At 36.3% G+C, this 25,509-nt stretch overlaps 2 protein-coding genes and 1 long non-coding RNA gene across 6 annotated transcripts; all 3 read left to right on the plus strand.

Annotated features, from left to right (window-relative positions):
- The first annotated feature begins 6,388 nt into the window (after positions 1-6,388).
- Positions 6,389-7,940, plus strand: LOC306869734. Of its 4 annotated transcripts, none has more exons than XR_013784193.1 (7): positions 6,389-6,415; positions 6,502-6,667; positions 6,850-7,010; positions 7,091-7,135; positions 7,227-7,282; positions 7,355-7,424; positions 7,695-7,940. It is a non-coding gene; the product is annotated as an uncharacterized lncRNA (long non-coding RNA). The 4 variants fall into 4 exon arrangements; XR_013784194.1 differs by having other exon boundaries at positions 6,394-6,415; positions 7,355-7,598; XR_013784196.1 differs by lacking the exon at positions 7,227-7,282 and having other exon boundaries at positions 6,394-6,415; positions 7,695-7,939.
- Positions 7,941-8,765: 825 nt separating this feature from the next.
- On the plus strand, positions 8,766-16,707 carry LOC306869647 (PRKR-interacting protein 1 homolog). The gene is made up of 6 exons (XM_079416493.1): positions 8,766-9,272; positions 9,382-9,460; positions 13,670-13,770; positions 14,909-14,994; positions 15,080-15,141; positions 15,499-16,707. The coding sequence occupies exons 1-6, from the start codon at positions 9,147-9,149 to the stop codon at positions 15,588-15,590; spliced, it is 546 nt and encodes a 181-aa protein (XP_079272619.1). The 5' UTR covers positions 8,766-9,146; the 3' UTR covers positions 15,591-16,707.
- Positions 16,708-17,457: 750 nt separating this feature from the next.
- On the plus strand, positions 17,458-25,237 carry LOC306869646 (uncharacterized protein). The gene is made up of 6 exons (XM_079416492.1): positions 17,458-17,631; positions 19,246-19,386; positions 19,542-19,776; positions 22,958-23,037; positions 23,140-23,269; positions 24,036-25,237. The coding sequence occupies exons 1-6, from the start codon at positions 17,568-17,570 to the stop codon at positions 24,214-24,216; spliced, it is 831 nt and encodes a 276-aa protein (XP_079272618.1). The 5' UTR covers positions 17,458-17,567; the 3' UTR covers positions 24,217-25,237.
- Positions 25,238-25,509: the final 272 nt, after the last annotated feature.

A 25,509-nucleotide genomic window follows, 5' to 3' on the forward strand; every position in this document is an offset into this window, starting at 1 on the left:
GCTAATGCCTACATCATTCAGTGGCATATGAGCATGAGTCACATTTTAGTTAGTTTTACTGGTATTGTTACTATTAGTGTTGTTGTTAATGACCAGGATAGGATGATCAGTCTCAATAAAAACTAATGTTTTTCCATAACTCATTGTCCATAATGCATCCATGTAAATTCAGTTACATACAAGAGCAACAAGGTGACTGCAGACCTTCACCCCGGTCTTGCAAAGTTCAAAAAAGTCAAGATCTTGGTCTTGTTTCAGATGATCACAGACAGAACAAGATCTGATCATCTTCGTTGCCTAATAATTGAAACAGATCGGTCTATTGGAAGTTCTGTGAGGGGACACAGACAAACAGATAGACACATTATCTAATTACAATACCCTTAAAACATTAGATCGCTTAAAAACGTAATGTACTAAATCAACAATGAACTGACTTCAACTGAAAAAAAATGACTGTTTACTATTGTCATACAACTATGCTAAGTGCAAAACAATATAATGCAATTTAAAGTTGTAAAACTGTGCAGTGCTGAAGAATGTGTGTGCTGTCATTCCTGTCTGTCCTGTGTACGACATCAATCCTGTTACTGTAATTAATTTCATAAAATTGTAAAAAATTATATTTGATAAAGCCTTCCAGGTTTGTCCATTTTAACTTTAACTATATTTTATTTTGGACAAAGCCCTTTTTTAATGTCTCTCTTGTAAAAATGTATGTTTTTCATATTTGACGTGGACACCCTTCCAAAATGAGGATGTTCATGGTCATCTGAATGACAAATATAATTTGTTTTTTTTAAATCACAATTTGAAACAATCCCGGTGAAAAGAGGGACTAAAATGCTGCTCATATATGTGAGAATGATCATTTCTCTCTAATTAAAGTATCTAGTAATACTTGTGTCAGTAACAGGGTTGACAAAAATACCAAAACATGAAATAGAAAAATAGTGATTTAAAAAAATTAATTACATAGCCTAAAATGGCACAACACAATTTCTTGTCGGTGTCTTCATTTCATGGATATTTAAAAATTGTTGATTAAACTTATTTAATCTTTTCATTTTTCAAAGTGAAAAAGGCACCGATTTCATGGAATGACCAATATATACAGTATACCAGCTCTATTTCAGTGAATGACATTTTTTTCTCTTGCTGGGACAGAAATCTCCACCTCAGTAGCACTTGCATACAACAAACTTTTACAGGAAGACAGTAAACGGGTATATCATGCACTGATGCCAGCTCGCTCCAGCATGTTTGAGGAATTGCACTATACACGCACCGTTTGTGATTACAATCAGAAAATCAACAGCTGCATTGAGTGTGGATCAGATCTCACAATCACGGCCGAGTGGAGATGTGAGATACTGCTACGGTTGAATTCTGCTGAATATTTCACTGCACACTGATAACTATTAGAATCCAAACAGCCCCTCTCTGCTGTGCTATCATGCTCACAAAGGACTGTATGATGATTATAATGATGGCTGTAGCTTGGGAACTATTGCATTTAACATCACATACTGCTGGCATTGACACAATGTGCAAAATATGTTCCCCAGCATAACAAGGACACGATACCCTTTCTGTTTCACTCTTAATCTCTTTTAATTTCATTTTATTTCAAATCAAACATTCTCTCTGTAGCCACTCATCTCACTATAGTCAGTCTTTACTTCCTGGCACAAAAGGGTAAAAGACCTTGGGAGTTATGTCAACACATGTTAGTGCTTTACGGGTTGATGATGGTGAATCACATGATGAAAAAAATTAAAGATTAAGATTAAAGTAAATTAAGATTGTCCTGGGTCTGTTGGGTCACACAAAGTATTGTGAGAATTAAATTTTTTCCATACCAGTTGTGAATGATGCTGAGAGTATTTAGTTATGAATGATTTGCCGGTGAATGTTTAATGTTGTTTATGTCTGATGTTTTCAATACACTTAAAGATAAACCATGTGCAAATTCATCAGTCAACATCGTTGCTGAACAGTTTCCTCTTAAAACTGCAGTGTACCATGACAGTCTCAAAAATGCGGTTTGAAATATTCCCTGTTTCCTACTGTCACAAATATGCAACCAATCCTGTCATACATGTGGTGTGGGACTTTTCATATTATTAGTAAAGCATGATGTTGATTTTTAGAAGGTAGATTTTCTGAGATTGAAAACAGGCACATGGTTTGTGTAACATTAGCAACTCAATACTGGCTGCTTGATAACGAAGTCAAGCCAAAGGCTAATGTTCTTTACTGTTACATGTCCCATGTTGTAGAGAGTGAAACATGAAATGCTTTACCATTCTGATACATCGACTTGTAGATGACCCTGTATAATTTGCTCTTCCACTTCTTTTTTAGAATGAGTTTCTGGTTCAAACACTTATGGTGTGATTTAATGGAGGGCCGGAACTAATCTGCATATTCATGAAGCCATGTACTAAATTTGATAATGGTGTAGAATTATATTTAAGCCATTTTAAAGCATAAAGAAACTATTTTCACCAGAAAAATGTTTAAATTTATAATTTTGATTATAAAAGATGAATTTTAAGGGATAAATCAGTGACTGCAGGGGGACTTCAAATAAAACATGCTGGTGGAAATATGTACAGGTGGTTTAAGGATCTGTATGGGATATGTATCCTAATGCATCTAAATAAAATAGGTTATTACTTTTATACCATAGACCCCCATTATCACATGCAGGGCCAGAGACAACATTCCTGTTGTTCCTCCTTGATTGGTTTCAGTGGGTGGTTATTAAGGCTCTGCATGTGTCAGTTTAACACAGCAGCATTTGAGGAAGGACCTGATATATGAAATATTTGTTTTTATGTATGGACTTTAGGAGAGCAAAAAAGACTTGGTGGAAGTGTTATTCTGTGGGCTCTGAACAAATAAGGGTGGCAGCTGGCAAGCAATGAAAATGCTGATGACCTTACCCTGCCTATATATGCAGGAAACTCCTGTGTCCTGTTGAGGAAGGGTGAGGTGATGTCTATAATAAGAAAGACATCCCTGGATGAACTGCACCTTCTCTGCGATAAATTTACTAGAGTGAAAATTATTGACTTGTTCAAAGTCAGTTCCACAAATATATATATATATATATATATATATATATATATTTCTGAAATGAATAGGCTATCTTAACCACTTTGTTTCTTTCCATCTTCATGTCACTACCATTAGTTTAAAGAAAGGCAGTAATAAAATGTTAGCTAAGTTTGAAATTACAAAGAAATATTAATGTCTAGCACAGGGGCAGTTTAGCTCCAACCCTGAAAAAAACCCTCACCTGCCTGTAGCCCTAGTAACTCTGAAGACCTTGATTAGCTTGTTCAGGTGTGTTTGATTTGGGTTGGAGCTAAACTCTACAGGACAGAGGCACTCCAGGGCCGACATTGCCTATCCCTGGTCTAGCATACAGGTACATCTAAAAAAACAAATTTTATATCGTGAAAAAGTTCATTTTTTCTTGTAACTTATTTCAAAAAGTGAAACTTTCATATATTTTAAATTCATTACATGTAAAGTAAAACATTTCAAAAGTTATTTTGTTTTAATTTTGATGATTAGAGCTTACAGCTCATGAAAGTAAAAAATCAGTATCTCAAAATATTAGAATATTTACATTTGAGTTTCAATTAATGACCATCTCTACAGTATAAATTCCGGGTATCTCTTGTTCTTTGAAGCCACAATAATAGAGAAGATTGCTGACTTGGCAATGATCCAGAAGACGAACATTGACGCCCTCCACAAAGAGGGTAAGTCACAGAGGGTCATTACTGAAAGCTGTGGCTGTTTACAGAGTGCTGTATCAAAGCATATTAAATGCAAAGTTGACTGGAAGGAAGAATTTGGGTAGGAAAAGGTGCACAAGCAACAGGGATGACTGCAAGCTTGAGAATACTGTCAAGCAAAGCCGATTCAAACTCTTGGGAGAGCTTCACAAGGAGTGGACTGAAGCTGGAGTCAGTGTATCAAGAGTCACCACGCTCAGACATCTTCAGGAAAAGGGCTACCAAGCCACTTCTGAAACAGAGACAACACCAGAAGCGTCTTACCTGGGCTGTGGAGAAAAAGAACTGGACTGTTGCTCAGTGGTCCAAAGTCCTCTTTTCATTTCATTTGGAAATCAAGGTCCCAGAGTCTGGAGGAAGAGTGGAGAGGCACAGAATCCATGTTGCTTGAAGTCCAGTGTAAAGTTTCCACAGTCAGTGATGATTTGGGGTGCCATGTCATCTGCTGGTGTTGGTCCACTGTGTTTTCTGAAGTCCACAGTCAACGCAGCCATCTACCAGGAGATTTTAGAGCACTTCATGCTTCCTGCTGCTGACAAGCTTTATGGAGATGCTGATTTCATTTTCCAGCAGGACTTGGCACCTGCCCACACTGCCAAAGGTACCAAAAGCTGGTTCAATGACCATGGTGTTACTGTGCTTGATTGGCCAGCAAACTCGCCTGACCTGAACCCCATACAGAATCTATGGGGTATTGTCAAGAGGAAGATGAGAGACACCAGACCCAACAATGCAGATGACCTGAAGGCCGCTATCAAAGCAACCTGGGCTTCCATTACACCTGAACAGTGCCACAGGCTGATTGCCTCCATGCCACGCCGCATTGATGCAGTAATTCATGCAAAAGGAGGCCCAACCAAGTATTGAGTGCATAGAAATTAACATACTATTCAGAAGCCTGACATTTCTGTTTAAAATATCCTTTTTTTATTGATCTTATGTAATATTCAAATTTTCTGAGACACTGAATTTTGGGTTTTTATTATCTGTAAGCCATAATCATCAAAATTTCAAGAAATAAGGGCTTGAAATATTTCACTTTATGTGTAATGAATCTATATAATATATGGGTTTCACTTTCTGAAATGAGTGACAAAAAAATATTTACCTTTTTCATGATATTCAATTTTTTTAAATATAATACATTAAAACAGTGTTAATTCCAGCATGAACCTTTCATTCTGGAAATTCACTTCATTGTTTCTCTTTCTGTCTGCATGTCATGGTTTGAGCCGTCACAATGACAAAATGATGAAAAAATGTCATATGACAGCACTAAAAGATAAGTCAAATCTCTAAGTTTTATATGAATACATGGAAAAACTGTATTAACTGATGCTAAATTCCAGCATAAACTTGTAACTTAAACACTGTATTTCTGAACATATTCTTCTGCTTATTTATTTGCATGACTCATACACGCCTCTGTTTGATCTGAGATAATGGTACTGTATAATGATGAAAAAGTTCATCTGAATGTTTTGTACATGAATCCATCAACAAACTGTATTAGCTTGAATTAAAATGCAGCATAAATCTTACATTCTGGAAAATTACTGTATTTCTGAACGTGTCCTTCTCTTTTCTTTCATTTGCATTACTCTTTCTGCCTGCATGCCATGGTTTGCTGTGCCACAGTGGTGAATATGGTAAGACAACAAAAAACCTGTATTAACTTGCATTCAACTGCAACGTGATTTTTTAATTCCATAAAATCACTGCGTTTCTGAACATGTTCTTTTCTGCTTCTTTCTTTGCCTGACTCCACAGTTTGATCTGCCATGATGTGGTAAAGTAAATCTGACAGCAATATAAAGTAAGTCCAGTCTAAATGTATTAACTTGTCTTAAAGAGCAGATTCACTGTATTTCTGAACATGTTCTTCTGTGTCGTTGACAGACTCTTACCAGCTACATGCAACGGTTTGAGCTGTCACAATGGTGAAAATGGTAAGATCACATGACAGCAATAGACAGTGAGGTGGGGCAGTCTGCACCGGTGCACAGTGCCTGCACTTTACAATACTTTATACTTTATACAATACTTTAATCTTTAGTGTACCTTTACATTTTCATATGTATGTTGACGTCTGGTCACTCTATAACAAAAAAGTGTCACAGTAATAGCATTTTTGGGCTGTGCTATATGATATGATATGATATGAAGAAATCATATTAGCCATATTAAGATTTAGGGAAAACAAAGTTTAAATCTTTTATTCTCAGTGCATCCCATGAATTGTGAGGTTTGCAGGATTTCAGAAAATACAGGAAAATGTTATTTTGTGTGAACACTGAAGCCCAGTGCTTTTTTTTTTTCAGAGTTGTGGGAGCTATTCTGAAATTTAAGTGCAACTGAGAAAACATTGGTCATCATTATAAATGTCACATGGTAAATATTATACCGGTTGATCGAGACAGGGGTAGCTGCAGCTTGGAGTAATGGGCGTGTCGAAAGGTAAGGGGCGTGTCGAAAGGTTTCTCATTGGTGAAAGGAGTTTCCTCCCGGCTACTGCGATGGCCAATCAGTAGTAACCATACGTCCTTTCCTTTTGCTATTTTGCTAAAAAAAATCCTTTAGACTGAAAGATGATGGCGGAGGTAATGCATGTATACCATATCATAATTTGTTGTTTTCTTTGCGTTAGATCTTTCAGCTTTGGTAATTATTTAATTTTTATTGACAGACACATATTACAGTGAGACGAAGCAATGACTGCGTTTGCATTGAAGACTTCAGAGTCGGCAATTTATATCGATGTCCGTTTTGTGCAATCAGAGTTTTTAGACCTGAAATACACAAGATACATAGTCATTTGCAAAGCCACAGACTTCGCGCGGTTCGTCATGAACGTAAGTATAAGTTCAGTTGTGATATGCATGCCTGTTACCTTACAGATAACTTAAGGTTATAGATAATAATGTGAACGGTGATGTTACATATCATAATTGGAAACTTATGTCAAACATGTTTTGCTTTATATATGAATTTTCCTATTTGAAATGTTTTTTTTGTTTGTTTATTATTCTTATAGATTTGATCATCTTTGACTGCCACTTGGAATGCAGAAAAAGCAAGCACTTTCACTGCATCCACTGCTTGCTTACTTTTTTCCATTTCTTGATTTGCTTGCAAACCTAATCCAGGAGATTCCAATGCAGCATTTCTCCAATAATTTTGGAGTCTTTGATCATGGTGAGTTTGGACAGTAACATCAGTTTAATTTAGAAACCAAATAAAAAAAAAGGCCTAAACAAGTAGCCTTTGAATTTCAGTATGGCCTGTACATTTCTCTGGGGGTGGCTTTTCACTTTTCAGAGGTGAGTCTTCAGATCGTTGTTCAACAAATTTGTTTTGCAAGCCAGTATAAAAACATAATTTTAAACATTGTAGTATTTTTTTTTTTTCAAGACTAACATGTCAAGAATAAAGAAATAGTGGTGTGTTCTGCTACTTGAAGACTCAGGGTAAATTCTAATTCTAATATAAATTTAAAGTAATGACATTTTAGCATTTTGTAATTTTTCTCTCTCTCTCAGATTGGAAAAGGGACAGGAAAGATGCTGAGGTTGAAGGCCCATGTGAAGTCAAAACTGGCATGTTAAACAGGTTGAAATATAACTTAAAAATATTTAATATAAATCCTCAGTCACATTCTTCTTGATGTTGTTTATGAAGAAGGAGACAAAGCCGTTCACACTCTGTCACTAGTGTGCAAAAAGTTTAATGAAACAGTCCACCATCCAGGTTTTCTTAAAAAAGCTCACTTTGCCTGGCTGGACAGTATGTATAAGTATTACTTTATGAAATTAACAAGTTAAGCTAATATCTTAAATTCATTTTTTGCATTAAAAATATATTTTTTCTTTTATCTTGTAGGTATCGTTGACTGGAAGTCAGTCAATCCGGATGTGAGGGAGGAATATAGGGTGGAGTTTAAGCTCACCAGGTGTGATGCCTGTGGATTCCTCTACAAAAACACCACTGGATATTGCGGCAGTGGAAAGAAGGGGGTCTTCACTGCGTTCTATTCAGACAAAGAGTTTGATGGCTTTGATGACAAATTCAATTGACGTTTCAAAAAATTAATTGTAAAGATGACAACAAAATAAATGTTTTTTGGATAAAATGGTGTTCGTTTTTACTTCATTTTATAATTGTGTTAAGTAATCATAAGTGTTTGATCAAACATATATGTATGCCTTTATACAGCAACATTTGCTGTACCATTATTATAAAAATAACATTTACTTTTAGTTTGTATGTACTTAAAATGAAAGTACAAAACTAGTATGACTTTAATAGTGTCAGGAGACATTTTTATCTTTAAAATAATTAGTTTTTAATGATTTTATTTTATTATTTAGTTCATGTACAGACATTTCAAGTATAATGCAATAAAAAAACAAGATGAATACATTGTAAATACAGCTCAAAATGTGTAAACCAGAGAATAACAATAACAACTGAAGTATAAAATGAACATAATGCAAATAAATACAAAAATAAAAGTTCATATCAAGAGTTATAGATATTTTCAGAAACTTTTGTGATCTCATGTTTGAAATGGTTTCAAAGTATACTGTGAGATCAGTGTTATAAAAGGTAATATAGGAGGGTTTCTTTTGAGTTATTTTTGTCTTATGAATATAAAACTTTGCCAAAATAATTTAATTATGTAATTTTGTTTTTCAGAAAAATATGGGTTTTGGAAACAAAGTAAAATGTCACGAGGTTCTAAATTAAGACACATTTGTTTGTCATATCTATTTTAAAGTCAGTCCAAAAAGAAATAGAAAAAGGGCAAAACAAAAATAAATGTTCAATATCTTCAAATGTTGTGTTACAAAAAGTGCATTTATCACAAACAGTATGAATGTTTTTTAATGATCCTAAAAAAGTCGCGGTGGTGATGACGTCATGTAATCCGCGCCATACAGAAGGTTTCTAAGGTAACGTACTTTTGAATGTATTCTCAATATCATTATTGCTATTTTTACAGTGAAAGAAATGTATTTGGTCTTGTATAATTATTTGTTGGCCAATAGTGATTAAGTTTATGGCTCGCTTTTGTGCGGATCAGGATGCTTTTATGCGTCCAATTGTAAAGACCTTACGGCACGCCCCACGGCACGCCCCATTCCTTTCCGACCTTACGGCACGCCCATTGCTCCAGCCTGCAGTTACCTCTACTTGGGTTGATCCAGAAACAATGTAGATCCACATCGGTCCAGTAGGTGACAGTATGCGCTCTGAGATCTGTGCACTGCTATTAATGAACAGAAGAAGAACTCAACCCTGGCTCGAGTCGAAGAAGACTCTGGAGGAATCATGGCGGTGGATAAGAAAGATGAGCGATCAGGAAAAGCTCCTAAAAAAGAGTCCCAGCCTTTAATTATCGCCAAAACTCCAGCAGAGGAGCAGCGTTTAAAGTTGGAGAGATTGATGCGAAACCCCGTGAGTTTACGCAAGCTAACGTTAGCGGTTTTAACTCATGCTAATGATGCTACTTAACTGTTGCAGAAGCATTGCATATAATACTGAGTTTTATATTTTCCTTTTAAAGGATAAACCTGCGGCCATTCCAGAGAAACCAAAGGAGTGGAATCCACGCGCTCCGCCGGAGTTTGTGCGGGATGTGATGGGTTTGTGTTTGTTTACGGTCTCAGATTTAGAGATAAAGCTAATATGAATTGCTACCTAGTTCTAAATAATCAGTGTTTTAATTTATTCAATATGACTTTTCCAAAAGGAAATTTATCGGTTTGTTTTTGTTCTTAGGAAAAATATTTATTCATCAGACAGAGGCGTAGGTTTGATTTTGAGATTGGTGGGGACATCCCCGGAAGCTGCGGATTCAGGAAATTAATAGGATAATGTATTAAGGTTTTTAGTCTACATTGACCTATGTTAATTGAACATTGAATATGTTAATGAATTCTGTAATGTTACAGGTATAACATAATGACAAGGAGGCAGTTTGACAGACTTATTAACTTTACTCCGCTTATAGTGTAATGCAATAATTAATTCTGTAATGTTACAGGTAACAAATAATGACAAGGAGGCAGTTTGACAGAGACTTCACTTAACTTTGTGTCTACTGTCATGTCTACGTCTGTCATTAACAGAAATGAACTGTTGGCATATTTGTTTGACATCAACTTTGTCCAGTTTGTCCTGGTGGATATGGCACACAGCAATACTGTTAAGTCTCACTTGTGCCATTGTTGATCTGAGCCATGTTTTCAGTCTCCTAAGAGCACTGAAACTTCTTTCAGCCTCAGCTGATGAGACTGGGATGACTAAAAGCAGCCTGACAAGAGGTCTTTCAACTTGATCAAACAAGCCTCTCACTTCAATAGCCATTCCTCTCATAATATTAGCCACTTCAGTACTTGATTTGAAAGTATTTTTAGTCTGAAACATGGCTAATTGGACTTTTAGATTATCTCTATTCAGTTCTGGATAGTGATCAACAATGTCATTTACTTTTCCAGTCAGTATAATTTCCTCTAGCTTCTGCAATACATCTAGATCTGGTTGGTTGAAGAACCTGTCCTGAAGCTGAGCATCAACACAATCATTTTATAGAACTCTGTTCTATAATGCTCCTCAGCTGATTTGGGAGTGTGCTGGCTCGCCCCACCAGCGTAACGTTTTGGTGGCTGTCTTTGGTGAGGAATCTGAATAGACTCAATCCCAAGGGAGTCAACCATTGCCACTGCTTTCTGAAAAACCTCCTGAAAGCTGTCCTCATTTCTTTTGACTTTTAGAGTAGATCTGACACAGTCTATTGACCTTCTCATTCCTGCAATTGTTTCTGTCCGTTTTTTCAGGGACTTGTTCAGACACTCTAACACATCAATCACTTCTAACGCCAAAAAAAGTCCAAGCACAGTTTTCCCCTTTTCAAATCTCTCTCGTAGTCCATTTGCCCTCACACCTGTGTTAGATCCATTTGATGCCATCTCCTCCAAGCTAGATAAAACACGCTCATACGGAGACAGCACTGCTCTGATAGCTTTTCCTCGGACTGTCCACCTGGTTGGGCACAGTGGTCTGAGTGATATCGACTGTCTTTCTGAACCTGCTGCTACTGCTGAAAATAAGGCCTTAAATTTCCCAGACTGGTGGCTTAATGGCTCATGGACCCACTGAAAGGCATCATGTATCACGGGACTGGCTATGCAAGCAGTAAGACAAGACAGTGTGACCCACAATGCACATGCAAAGCCAATGGCTGCTGTCTTTTAAGTTCTGCTTGTGCTCCTGATTGTCTTCCTGACATACTGGCTGCACCATCATAAGTCTGACCCCTTAGACAACTCATAGGAATATTTAGCCTCAAGAGGACATCCGCAGCCATCCTAGCAATTTCCACTCCAGTTGTCCCTGGAACTTCATATAAACCCAACAAAAACCTCTTGTGGTATCAGGTCATGGTCCACATATCTAAAACAGATAGATTCTTGCTCTACTCCTGAGACATCTTGAGTGCCATCTATAATGAGTGAGTACTGCAAAACTGGTAGAGACTGCAATACTTCTGACAATACAATTTCCTAACAATTGCAAAATCTCATTTTGCACTGGAGGAGAGGTATAGTCATGACAACGGGATAGCCAACTAGAGAGACTAGCATAATTTTTGGCTTTAAATTTCAAAAGCTGAAATAGATTCCCATCTTGTGTCTCATGGCCTCGCAGTGCCAGACCCTGCCTAGCCAGGTACTGTACTGAACTTCCAATATTTTTCAGGCAGTGCCTAGCATTATCTTGTTGCTTTGCCCAGGCACTTGAGAGTTGTGAATCTACTGGGTTTGCTTCTTGAGCACTAACTGTGACTGCATGATGGTGCAATTTGCTATTCAGGTGGCGTTCAAAGAGCAAAGAGCATTCTTCCAGTTACTAAATCCCTTTGAGGCAAACGCAGGGTCTGCTTTTTTGGACAGTGTATTTTTATTTCTTGTGTATGTTTTCACACAGTAAAAACAGAGAATTCCCTTCACAGTGGGGCTATAGTGAAGCCATGGATACTGCTTGTACCAATTCTCCTGAAAATGGAGGACCCTATTTGACAGCTTTTGAACTGCAATGTTCTTGGGGTGAGGTTGGTTTGGCTTGATGTCAAAGTCCAGAATATCTCCAGTTCTACACTGTTCTTCATTGTTGTCACTCTGTTCTTTGATGTCGTCACTTTCACAGCTACTCTGTCTATTGCTGTCTACAGATGGATCAGCATCCTTAAAAATACACCACAGTACACAATTAACCACTCTGTATCAACTACCGCATATGAAAAATACATCTACACTATGATAAGGCTAGTAACCACTTTATGCCCATATTATTAAAACCATGTATGATGAGTGATTAATAAACCTCTAAATATACCAGTGCAATCTCACTGTAATACAAAACAAATATCTACATTCACTCTTATGATTACATTGTTACCAGCCTAGGCCTCACCTGTGACCCTGCCTCTCCACCTGCCTCTCTTCCTGAGCTACTACCTAGCAGGATGGTTTCGGTCACCTGATAAAATGAAACAATGCATACATATAAATGAGACAACTTGTGGCTGCCTAATCAAAGCACTCATTTCAAACTCACATTGAAGAACTATATAGCAGATCATCTGCCTAACAATTGTCTCAATAATGAATCTCACTATACTAACATGTCAACATTATGTCATAGCTTGACCTCACCTGTGACCCTGCCTCTCCACCTGCCTCTCTTCCTGAGCTACTACCTAGCAGGACGGTTTCGGTCAGCTCAGCTGGCAAAACAACACATTGACGGAATTAACAGCGAGAGAAAACATTTATGGCTAATTATAATTTTTTACAATTGTTGATGACTCTACACTTTAGCAATTGAGAAAATGTTAAATTACTTACTTGTATTTGTTTTAAAGTAGCTCCTAATGTCTACCTTTCTTTTTTTAGCTGCCATCCTGCCATTGCCTAATTGACAAACACGTTTGTTTCACTATATTAGTAAGCATTGCAGACTTCCACTTTTTTTTTATTAAGTTCATAATTCATATTTGATATGACCTAGACCAAGCCCCACCCCTAAACACAACCCTTACAGAAACTTGTGCAAAACACTAGACTTAAATAGAAACATGATTTGTCAGATTTATACATCTTTTTAAATAGCAAGTACATATGAAATAGCCTGTTGTCATGATCTTTCACTGTAAGTGCCCATCACAGTGTACACACACACACATTTTTTATACTGTACAACTTGTATAAAAAGTCTACACGAACCCTACCCATCACAGAAAACGTTTAGCATTTTAAAATTTTCAAAAAACATCACTTAGATAATTTATACGCTGTTTTCCTCATGTGGATCAAAAAAATCCTTGTCCGTACTAAATTCTACACCCCTGTCATCAGACCAAATGGAGTAACTCAACCATTTTTTTTTTTTTTTTTTTTTTTTTTTTTTTCAAATAGCTCTTAAAAAACAAAACAAAAAAACTTTAATCAAGTAAATAAGCCTCAAGAATGCTCTTAAATTTAAAATGTATCCTTTGCTGTTTTATTCATTTGTTTCTGCTCTGAGGACACCCGTAACACATAAGAAACACATGAACTTAATACAGTGCATTAAACAGGTGTGCTTTCAAAATTCCAAATTTGTGTTTCCAGTGGTTGGTCATAAATTTGTATTAAATAAAATGTCAAGTAATCATGTGTGGTAACATCATTCACTTTCAGCTGATTGCAGGAATAAATTAAAATTGATTCTAACATTTTAGAATTTATTTTTGCCCTCGCAAATAATATGCCAGGATTAATTTGTTATATTTCTTTGTTGAATTTCCGCAGGTTCCAGTGCTGGAGCAGGCAGCGGTGAATTCCATGTGTATAGACATCTGCGCCGTCGGGAGTATCAGAGACAAGACTTCCTGGAACGAATTTCTGAAAAGGTAATTTTTTCCCCCCTAAAGCATATGATTATCAAATGCGAGCTGCTTTACCATTTATGGAAGTTACTAGTTCACTAAGAAAAGGTGAAAATATAAGGTCCTCAGCATTGTTGCAAAACAGTATATGAATGAATGATGGGTATGAAAAGCCTGTGTAATGCTTATTAGTGATATGCAGAGTTTTTTCTTTCTTTCCCAGTCCTGCCTGAGATTTTTTCAACTTTAAATTACTGCCACTGAACAGAAAAAATTCCAGGTGCTTCAGTGGAATGCGGATCCACCTGTTATTTGTAGCAGCTTAAATAACAGAATTTGGGTGTGAGCAGCGATGGATCTGCTCGGCTCACAGGCGCACACGACAGATGTTTTACTGTTGCTGTGACAATCATGTGAATCAAGCTGAATTTAATTGAATTTAAATGTAGTATTCCGGTGTGTGAAGCGTTGTTCCTCACTATTGCGTTTCCTTTGGAAAAATACACTTAGGTCAAAAATCAACTCCTATACATTTGTCACACCAAGCTCTTTCTTAGATGTACTGTTGGAAAGTCAGATTCATTCAAGTGAAATGTGATTGAAATTGTGATTAACACGTTCAAAAGTTATATTTTTGCTAAATTTTTAAAGAAGCTTCTTACACTCAGCAAGGCTGCATTATTTGATTTTATTTTTATATTGAAAAATTATTGCAATATAAATGACTATTTTCTATTTTAACTTGCTGTCAAATTTGATAAAACCATTAATAGTCTTCAGATCTTTTAGAAGTCATTCTAATATGCTGATTTGGTGCTCAGGAAACATTTACTATTATTATTAATGCTAAGAAATTTTAGCTGCTTAATATTTTTTGTGGATACGGTGATGCATTTTTTTCTAGATTCTTTGATGAATGGAAAGTTTAATCTATTTGAAATATTATTGCTGAATAATTTAAAACTTGAAAATTAAAAAAACTAAATAATAATACACTTGTTTCAGTATAAATTTATTAAAAATAACTTTTGCCAACACTATATGCATAGAGTATGTTCCGGGTCTTCAACTTAGCCTGGGTTGATGGTGGTCCCTCGCCAAAAAAAATCTAAATGTAGTACAGTTGGTATTGGTTCACAAATAGTTTCTTTTACTCTTGTAGCAAACGCTGGATGAAGACTATATTGAGAAGGTGAAAGAAAACCAAAAGGCTGCTGAGGAAAGAACAGCCAAACGCAGAAAGAAGAGGTTTGCAAAATGCGGTCTTATGTCTGTTTTAGATACTTTAGAATCATTAGAAAACTAATTTAGAAGTTTATTTTGTGTCATTTAGGGAAAAGTTGAAACAAAAGAAGCTGATGGCCAAGAAAGCCAAGATGGAGAGCCAGAAAGAAGGTACGAGATAATGAAATGATCTTAGAAATCCACGCCATTGTTCCTTGAACGCCAACTGGAAGACATCTACTAAACATGAGTGTTTGAACACTTAAGTAAACAAATATTCTATCAAGCTGACTGATTTGTATTCATTTTCTCTGTTGTGTCAAAAAAGCTAAATAAATCCTCTGTGATTCAATGTTGTAAAATAAAACACAAAAACATCCGTGAGGGTGAATGTTTATTATGAGCGCTATATTTAAAAGTGCTATTTATGGATGGCAGCACAAGTCATCATAATCATCATTATAGTAACTGCAGTTCTTGAATTTCAGCATTCATCGAAGCAGTGAGTAATAATGTTTGTGTCAGCAGGCTCCGAGGAGAAGTCATCATCCTCTGCTTCTGAAGCAGAAGAGCAAGAAGATGATGCAGAAGCGCCCAGCTTCATCATGGGGAAGAGGTGACCGAATGAAAGGATGGAAGTATCCAGCATATACTACCGTACGATACCAGAAACACCTCATTTACTGAGATGTGCTTAAAAATACTTTCAGAAGAACATTCATCTTTTGTGCTCGAATCAGATATTCAACATTTGAGGTGGACATTGGAAAAGCTGAATGTTTTTCTTTCATCGGAGTGCTTATGATAAAATAGTGTGACCAGGATAGACTTTTATTCTGTTGTAAATATGTAATTTTTTTTTTAAATAAACAACAAAGGGAATAATTTTGGCTTTTCAGTGCTTCATGGAACATTATTCTCGCTGTCCTTTAACTGCTTCTGTGAATAAATTATATTTAAAAAGTTAAAGTAGAAAAGTTATTTTCTATATTACAGTAATCACAATTGCACTTCCTTTTTCCCAAGTCTTAAAGTCTTAATTCACCCTTTCCCAATTTAAGGCCAAAAAAGGTCTTAAATGAGAGCACAACGGTTTTTAAAATTCTTAAATTAATGGCATTACACGCATTGAAAAAAACCCTCTTTATTGTAGTTTTGTCTTTCAATACAAATATCTAAACTATCTAAAATCAGGATACAGTACTTGAAATGCAAATATAAAATGAAGTCTGTGTGTAATGTAACGATTAAATTGAAGAATTAATTAACAGTTAAAGTGAGTTAATGCTTAAGAACAAATATCGGCCAATGGCAGATATGTTATTGTTCGAATCATAAGCTTCATTTTGATCAGTTTCACAAAAAAGCCATATGGTTTTGTATCTAAATGTCTGAGAACATGTAGTTTTTTTTAACCTGAACCTAAAATGTTTCTCTTTTTAATCATTAATCATGCACACCATTTTTCTGGCCTCATATTAATGGAGACACATAATAGATATAATAGTTTTTGGGGGAAAAAATGTATGCACAGAACCATTAAAAATGTCAATAATAAATACACAATGGTTCATTTGAGGATTTTGACAAATATCTCTAATTGGCAAAAATCGCCTAAATGCAAAATAATCTCTGCATTTAAAAAACGAATTACTGAGAGAGCTAGTGGTTTAATTGTTCGTTAGTCACTAACGGACCCTGTTGTCATGTGTACCACATTCCTTTGAAGCACGCGAGAAAGAAAAAAAAATCCAGCATAATTCACTCCACCCTGTATTACCACTTGGCAAATACTGTTAATAGCTCTAGTTCATAGTCTGATTCACCACAATGGGATTCTGGATATTGTTGTTTTACTACTACAACATTATTTCAACTCACCCGTCCAGTCTTTGCAAATAATATGAATTTTGAGTTTTACATGCTTACACAGAGAGAGAACGTTACAGAGAAAATGTCAGTGACTTATAGCTATAAACAACAGTTCATTTACTTCATGTCCAAGCAGGTCTGGTTAAGCCGGTTTTACCAACACATGTTTGATTATTTGATTACAAAAACTTCAGACAGTTGCTGGAGCTGCAAAACATATAGCCTAGTTTGTCCTAGAAAACAATGTAAGGACGTAAAAACATTTTGATGCATATTACATTATTAATTTCTATGTAACACTTCGCCCTCAAGACACTAGGAATCGAGTTTTACTGATATATTGTATGAATAAACTCCACACCTCTTTTTTTGATGTCATGTCTACTTGCGTCATGTGCCTGTTTGGTGGGAATTAAGTCACCAGTATGTGGAGGGTTTGTTGACTTTAACATTAGTCATTCAAACAGACGTTTGCTTTATTTAATAGCAACAGTTAGTCTTTGCAATTTCAAAGCACTTTTTTTTTTATGTCCAAAGCACCTCCCAGTTTCTACCTGGGATTCACAGTCACACACCCTCATGAAAAACGCTCCACCCTCCCTTCAGCTTCTTTTTATAGGAGTTGATTAGTATCTGCCAGGCATATTGCTGAGCATAGACACCAGCCAGCTTGACTTCCACTCCCAATTTTATTAATAAGAATCTATCTGCATCCTTGTTACAAGATGAAGACAAACACAGTGATCCGTTTGATGCCACTGATGTCTATCTGGATGTGGACCGGAGAAGGTAAGTGCATTTTAGCCTTAATTATCAATGTTTGCTCTTTTTAGATGGGGGTTACTATAGAGATCTGGTTTCTGCGTTATATCACAAATGCACTTGGGTTATACTTTAATTACATTGTTTGTCTTATCCTTCAGTTTAAATGGAGACAGGCTTTCTTAGGTAATAGCTCATTAAAAACAAGAGTAAAGTGCACACAAATGTCTAATTAAATTTTCATCATGTTGTAGAATAACAAAATAATAAGATAATAATAATCTTCCTTCCATTCAGCAAAAATACCCTGGCAACTATTATGAACAAATGAGTAAGATCATTCATGAAATGTTACTGAAGAATTGTACTAATGGCCCACTGATGCTAATGTCTAGCATGTCCATTCATTATGTAAATTTTCTATATGTATATATATATATATATATATGTATATGTGTATATATATATGTATATGTATATATATATATATATATATATATATGTATATGTGTGTGTGACCGTAAAAAAAAGGTTTTCATTTATAAAGCTCTAAAAACCTTACTGACTGATGTTTTAGTGCACTTCCTGCAAATATGGAAAAAATAAAGGGTCTCAATTAAATATGTGCAGTTTCACATGATTAGTGCAAATTGTGACATGACCAGAGTAGTTTACGCCCTGTTTGCAACTTGAGAAGATAACTGCATCAAAGCTCCAAAACAAAAGGCTAATAAAGTATGTCAATATAAAGATATGACAAAGATGTTTGGTACAGATTATCTTTAAGGTGTCTAGTATTAATATATTAATTCATATATATTCAGATTTGTTGATTGTGGTCATAGAATGAGTAAACATGTTGATGGTCACAATAGTGACCGGTGGGATAACTGAACTAAGGAATACAATATAAATCCAATTGCAGTTGCTAGTGAAAATTACACTAAAATGTCGCAATGACAAAATATTGCACTAAATTAAAAATTCAAATGTTACAAAAAAAGTATATATATATATATATATATATATATATATATATATATATATATATACATACATATATACATACATATATACGGAATATGCAGAATATGTTAATAATTTACACAAAGTAAGAGGGATCATAAAAATCCTCCAGGTATAACGACACCTCATTACAAATCACACTTATTTAAACTTTTGAATGGGGTCATTTTTTAAGCTAATATTTCATCCTGTGTACTATATTTGTTATAAATAGGTGAAATAGCTCACCGAGTCATTAATTAGTAGTATGTCATAGGATGTCACACTCAGCACACATTTTTTTAAATGACCTACTACAGAGATGAATACTGATACAATGACGCCTTTCGTATGTCATGTTCATACTAGTTCATACAACACAGAATCTATGTTGAGACTCGAGGGAAACACACACAGTAGGCACGACTGAGACTGTATGTTCTGTTTCATGGCAGTTACAGCATTTAGGGTTGGTAGGTGTTACACAATCCTTTTTTTCCCCCTAGGACAGGTGCATTTGAATCAGACTGAACCTGCTATTGTTCTGTGACTGACTTGAATGGGAATCAAGTTGGAACAATGAGGTCACTAAAAAAAAAAAAAAAGGCTCTTTAAAGTCTTTTTCTCTGTCTACAGGTCAGATCCATCCTGAGCTTATATCTAATGCTTTCCCAGCCAGGGTCACCAGTAATACAGTGATACTGAAGCAGCCATATTGTGTATTTAATCAGCCGTGCCTTGGCTGTGAGATATGGCTGGTGGCTGGGCTGTGCTCAGGTAAAACTTCTTCAGAAATTGTAATAATATTTCACAATATTGCTGTTTTCTGTACTTAATCAAATAAATGCAGCCGTATTGAGCATAAGAGGCTAAAAAATATCTAATGCAAATTCTCCCTTCTGTTTGCATTATCAATCCTCTTTCACTTTTAGCAAATGGCAACTTTGATGCTCTAGTAAGCAGCTCATCTACCAACATCCTTGGCTTGTCACCCTACCCAGCAGCATTCAGCCCATCATCAAAGAACTTCTTTTTGACCAGAGTTGGACTTCTGTCAGACTTCCCCTGTGATCAGTACCCCAATGATCCCTACTTTGTAGTTGGCGCTGATGGGATTTGTACCGGCGTCAACTGTAATGGAGTATTACCTGATGGATCCATCGTTTGGTAGGACCTTTTAATGTATTGTGCAATGTGAATGGAAGAAATTATTTCAGACAAAGTTCCAAATCTGCCATTCTAAAAACCCATAGGACATTTGTGCACTCTGAAATGCCTTTTTAAGATTACAAAAGCAAACAGAACTCTCATTTTGATGTCATGTGGTCATTAGAAGCTACATTTAGATGAACTACAGTGCATAGTGATGACAAACCACAATAAACAATTGCCTAAAAAGTCCACCCCCATTAGCGAAATGTCAGTGAAAGTTTGCAAGCAAAAATAAAATCCAAGAGCATTCTGTCCCTGCATAGACAGCAACGCAACTGACACGTTCAAGGCCTAGAAAGGTAGTAAGGACATTGGTAAAATAGTCCATGTGACAACAGTGGTTCAACCTTAATTTTATGAAGCTATGAGAGTAGTTCTTGTGTGCAAAGAAAACAAAAATAATGACCTTAATTAACAATTTCTTCTCTTCCGCGTCAGTCTTCGCTGCACGTCATTTTTTTTTGTTTTGTTTTGCAAAATGTTACGGTTGAACCACTGATGTCACATTTTATTTTAACGATATCCTTACTACCTTTCTGGGCCTTGAACGTGTCAGTTCCATTGCTGTCTATGCAGGGTCAGAAAGCTCTCTGATTTCATCAAAAATATCTTAATTTGCGTTCTGAAGATGAACGAAGCTTTTACAGGTTTGGAACAACATGAGGGTGAGTAATTATTGACAATTTTTGATTACATTTTTGGTTGGACTATCCCTTTAACGCTAACACAGAAATCACTTTCAAACCAAACAGTTTTCTGTCGGCTAACATTATGTGAATTTGCAAGACAAATATCTAAGACTTTAGAAATATTTTGCCCTCATGCAAAACTGACCACGCCTTTAGAATTCCAAATCATTTTTGCAAACATGTTAATATATTGATCACCAAATTATTTGAGCTACAGTATCTCACAGAATTGAGTACACCCCTCACATTTTTGTAAATATTTTATTATATCTTTTCATGTGACAACACTGAAGAAATGACACTGTGTACAGCTTGTATAACAGTGTAAATTTTCTGCCCCCTCAAAATAACTCAACACACAGCCATTAATGTCTAAACCGCTGGCCACAAAAGTGAGTACACCCCTAAGTGAAAATGTCCAAATTGGGCCCAATTAGCCATTTTTGGGGAGCAGGTGTGTTAAATTTGGTGTTGTGACTCTCACTCTCTCATACTGGTCACTGGAAGTTCAACATGGCACCTCATGGCAAAGAACTCTCTGAGGATCTGAAAAAAAAGAATTGTTGCTTTACATAAAGATGGCGTAGGCTATAAGAAGTTTGCCAAGACCCTGAAACTGAGCTGCAGCACGGTGGCCAAGACCATACAGCGGTTTAACAGGACAGGTTCCACTCAGAACAGGCCTCGCCATGGTCGACCAAAGAAGTTGAGTGCACGTGCTCAGCGTCATATCCAGAGGTTGTGTTTGGGAAATAGACGTATGAGTGCTGCCAGTATTGCTGCAGAGGTTGAAGGGGTGGGGTGTCAGCCTGTCAGTGCTCAGACCATACGCTGCACTCTGCATCAAATTCGTCTGCATTGGTCGTCCCAGAAGGAAGCCTCTTCTAAAGATGATGCACAAGAAAGCCCGCAAACAGTTTGTTGAAGACAAGCAGACTAAGGACCTGGATTACTGGAACCATGTCCTGTGGTCTGATGAGATCAAGATAAACTTATTTGGTTCAGATTATGTCAAGCGTGTGTGGCTGCAACCAGGTGAGGAGTACAAAGTGTGTCTTGCCTACAGTCAAGCATGGTGGTGGGAGTGTCATGGTCTGGGGCTGCATGAGCGCTGCCGGCACTGGGGAGCTACAGTTCATTGAACCATGAATGCCAACATGTACTGTGACATACTGAAACAGAGACTGGGCTGCAGGGCAGTATTCCAACATGATAACGACCCCAAACACACCTCCAAGACGACCACTGCCTTGCTAAAGAAGCTGAGGGTAAAGGTGATGGACTGGGCAAGCATGCCTCCAGACCTAAACCCTATTGAGCATCTGTGGGGCATCCTCAAATGGAAGGTGGAGGAGCGCAAGGTCTCTAACATCCACCAGCTCCGTGATGTCATCATGGAGGCGTGGAAGAGGACTCCAGTGACAACCTGTGAAGCTCTGGTGAGCTCCATGCCCAAGAGGGTTAAGGCAGTGCTGGAAAATAATGGTTGCCACACAAAATATTGACACTTTGGGCCCAATTTGGACATTTTTACTTAGGGGTGTACTCACTTTTGTGGCCAGCGGTTTAGACATTAATGGCTGTGTGTTGAGTTATTTTGAGGGGACAGCAAATTTACACTGTTATACAAGCTGTACACTCACTACTTTACATTGTAGCAAAGTGTCATTTCTTCAGTGTTGTCACATGAAAAGGTATAATAAAATATTTACAAAAATGTGACGGGTGTACTCTGTAGATACTGTATATCATATGAACATTGCTAAATATCAGCACATCTGTGATGATATTCATGTCCACAACAAAACTGCACAACTGCAAATGTAAGATTTCTTTTATACAACAGCTAAATTAACAAGAAATTAATTTGATTTAGACGCAATATTGACCTTTTTGTTGCAATATTGTTTTTTTCTCTTCAATAAATAGTTGAAATCGCAATCAGAGTCAACTTTTGCACATTTCAGAGCAACACACAGCAGTTCTATTAATTCCTGAATTGGCTACATTTGAACCAATTGGTTGAGTGAATGATTCAGTGGTTTCACTGTGATTCAGTGATTCACTCATAAAATTAAATGATTCACTCACTGTAAATACAATGATTCACTCATGAAAACAAACACTTGTCACCACCTACTGGTGTATCAATGTAACCTACAGAAAGAGTTACTGAAAATCTCCACATCTAATATGCAGACTTACATTATTTATTTATTTACAAGATTCTACACAAAAATATAATACCATTCAAATGCTGATATTCTTCTCTAATGGTGTCCTTAGGAGATTGTTATCTGAATCATTGGCTAGTTTTATATTTTAAAAGATTTTTTAAAATGACTTTACATTGTCAAAAGGGTGTCTTAACTGCAGTTTCAAAGTAGCTTCTTAAACACTAGATTTGAGTTTGCTTCTAATGTATTGAAACTATTTTTCCCTTACAGTTTCAAGTATCTTCTAATCAATGCTAATGGGATTCTTGTTAATTCGTCAGACTGGTCAGACAACATTACTCTTACCAAATGTAAGAATTCATATAAAATCCTTTGAATCATTGCTAAATAATATTGGAGTCATGCTAATAGCTGTTGGAGTTAATAGATATCTTAATAATCTATTCATACAGTACTGCCCCTTCACAACATTTGTGATGGTCTGAGTGCGAGATCAGGTGCCATGGTTGTCATTACTACCATCCTATGTGTGGCTGCGGGTCTGCTTTTACTTCTTTTCCTCATTATGTTATGCGTAACTTGGTGAGTAAATTACACTTAAATCACACTTGTGTACATATACACCCTTCTAATGAACAGATTTGACTACTTTAGTAATTTCCATGAGTACAAATCTTAATGTTTAAGCATATAATGATATTCTAGAGAATTGTGTGCTTCTAATTTTATTGCAACAGTTTGGACAGATCCCTTTTCTATTCTAACATGACAGTGCCTCTGTGTATAAGGCAAGGTTCAAAAAGACATGATTGATTCAGTCAGTGTGGAAGAACTTGACTGGTCTTCATAAAGCAAAGTCCTGATCCCAGCTGAACACCTCTGGTGTGACTTTAAAAGCAGACCTTGAGCTGTAAACTAATCACCAAACACCAATGACTTGTACATACACTATATTGACAAGTATTGGGACACCCCTTCTTTAGAACAGAAGGCACTAACAAAACTGTGGCAACAAAGATGGAAGAATAATTCACGTATTTAAAAACTGTATTTCCATCTCTGTTGCAATAATTTTGAAAGTGTCTAAAATGACTGTACCCATATACAAGTCATTGGTGTTTGGTGATGAGTTTTTGGCTCAAGGTCTGCATTTAAAGTCACACCAGAGGTGTTCAGCTGGGATCAGGACTTTGCTTTATGCAGACCAGTCAAGTTCTTCCACACTGACTGAATCAATCATTTCTTTTTGAACCTTGCCTTATACACAGAGGCACTGTCATGTTAGAATAGAAAAGGGTTCCAAATGTAATTATTTTTTCTAACATATGACTGAATCTTGTCCATCCAGCTGTACCAAGAAGAAAGACAGTAAGCAAATCTCAGCCACGAGCTCAATCCGTATCCCCCGCTATGACACCCACGACCTAAAGGGGCATGTGCACCCCTACGACAACCCTGCTTACCAGTCGGACTTGAAAAATTACTCCACATCTTCCACTCTGCCCAAGGATGGCACACGGAAGCTGTGAGCTCCCAAAGATACCATCACTGCACTGCATATTCCAGGGGAAAGCAAACTACTTTGCAGTATTTTCTCTTTCACTGTTACAAGGCAAAATAGAGGACAGAAAGTAAACTTGAAATTAACCCATCAACTAATTCTCATATCATGCATATGTTGCATTGCTGTTTGGCATCAGAAATGTTTCCAGTGTAGTATCGAACCAGAATGGTTGTGCTAAAAGCTTCTTTTTAGTCATCATCTTCCAGCTTTTTGTAAACTCTTGTGACCTCAGTATTGTTTGAGATCAAAGGAACAGATGGAACAGAACTGCACTACGCTGGCTACAACATGCACATTCACTAGATGGCGCTGTTTAGTAGGAAATATGTGGTAGAGTGACAGTCATACTGTAGTATTTACTAGTGCAGTGCTTTTAAACCTTTCTTGTTACTCTGGTATTTAATCATTTTGAGTTTAGGTTAAAATGTTATGAATTTACATATATTACAGGTGTTTTAAGTTTTTTTTAATGATTGTCAATCATGTTTTATGCAGAAATCTTGCTTAAACAGTCTTGGAGTACATTCAAAAGTACAGCCGTTCCATGTAGTTTCTCAGTTAATACAATGCAATTAATAAAAACTGGATGTTTAATAATTAACTTCTGAGGAAGCATCCTAACTGTGATACAACCTCATAAGTGAGTAAAATTTAATACTCTAACGAGCATAAAAATAAAGAGCACACACAAATATTGGGTAACTCATTTTGTTGATACTGCTCAGTATTTAATGAAATAAAGTTTATTCATAATGCTGCCTTAAATTAAAAAATATATATATTTTAAAGCTTAATTATATATTTTTAAGCTTAATTAAGCTTTTGGAACAGTTGTAATATCGGGAGTGAAACCTTTGGAAACATTTGTATTAAAATATAAAATTTGATTATTATTTGGTTATTTTAGACATAATCCACTTTTATTGTCTGGGTAATTGTACTACTCACTATACATTAAAAAGTCAAGTGATACATCAATGCAACACACTTTCATAGTAACTATTTTACTTTTTGGTGAATAGAAGGAATAGGAGGTGAATAGGAATTATTTGTCAAGTTCATTTGTGTGTTCATGTACTACCTGATTATGCCCCATTGATAGTCAGATTTATTCTTGGGCTTCATGCTTCCGTTTCTGTACAAATTGCAAAGTACAAATTCATACGAAATTGCCACCTCATAATACATTTTATCATCACTTGCTCATCAATGGATCCTCTGCAGTGAATGGGTGCCGTCAGAATGAGAGTCCAAAAAG

This window comes from Barbus barbus (genome assembly GCF_936440315.1).
Source record: "Barbus barbus genome assembly, chromosome: 5".
NCBI lineage: Eukaryota > Metazoa > Chordata > Actinopteri > Cypriniformes > Cyprinidae > Barbus > Barbus barbus.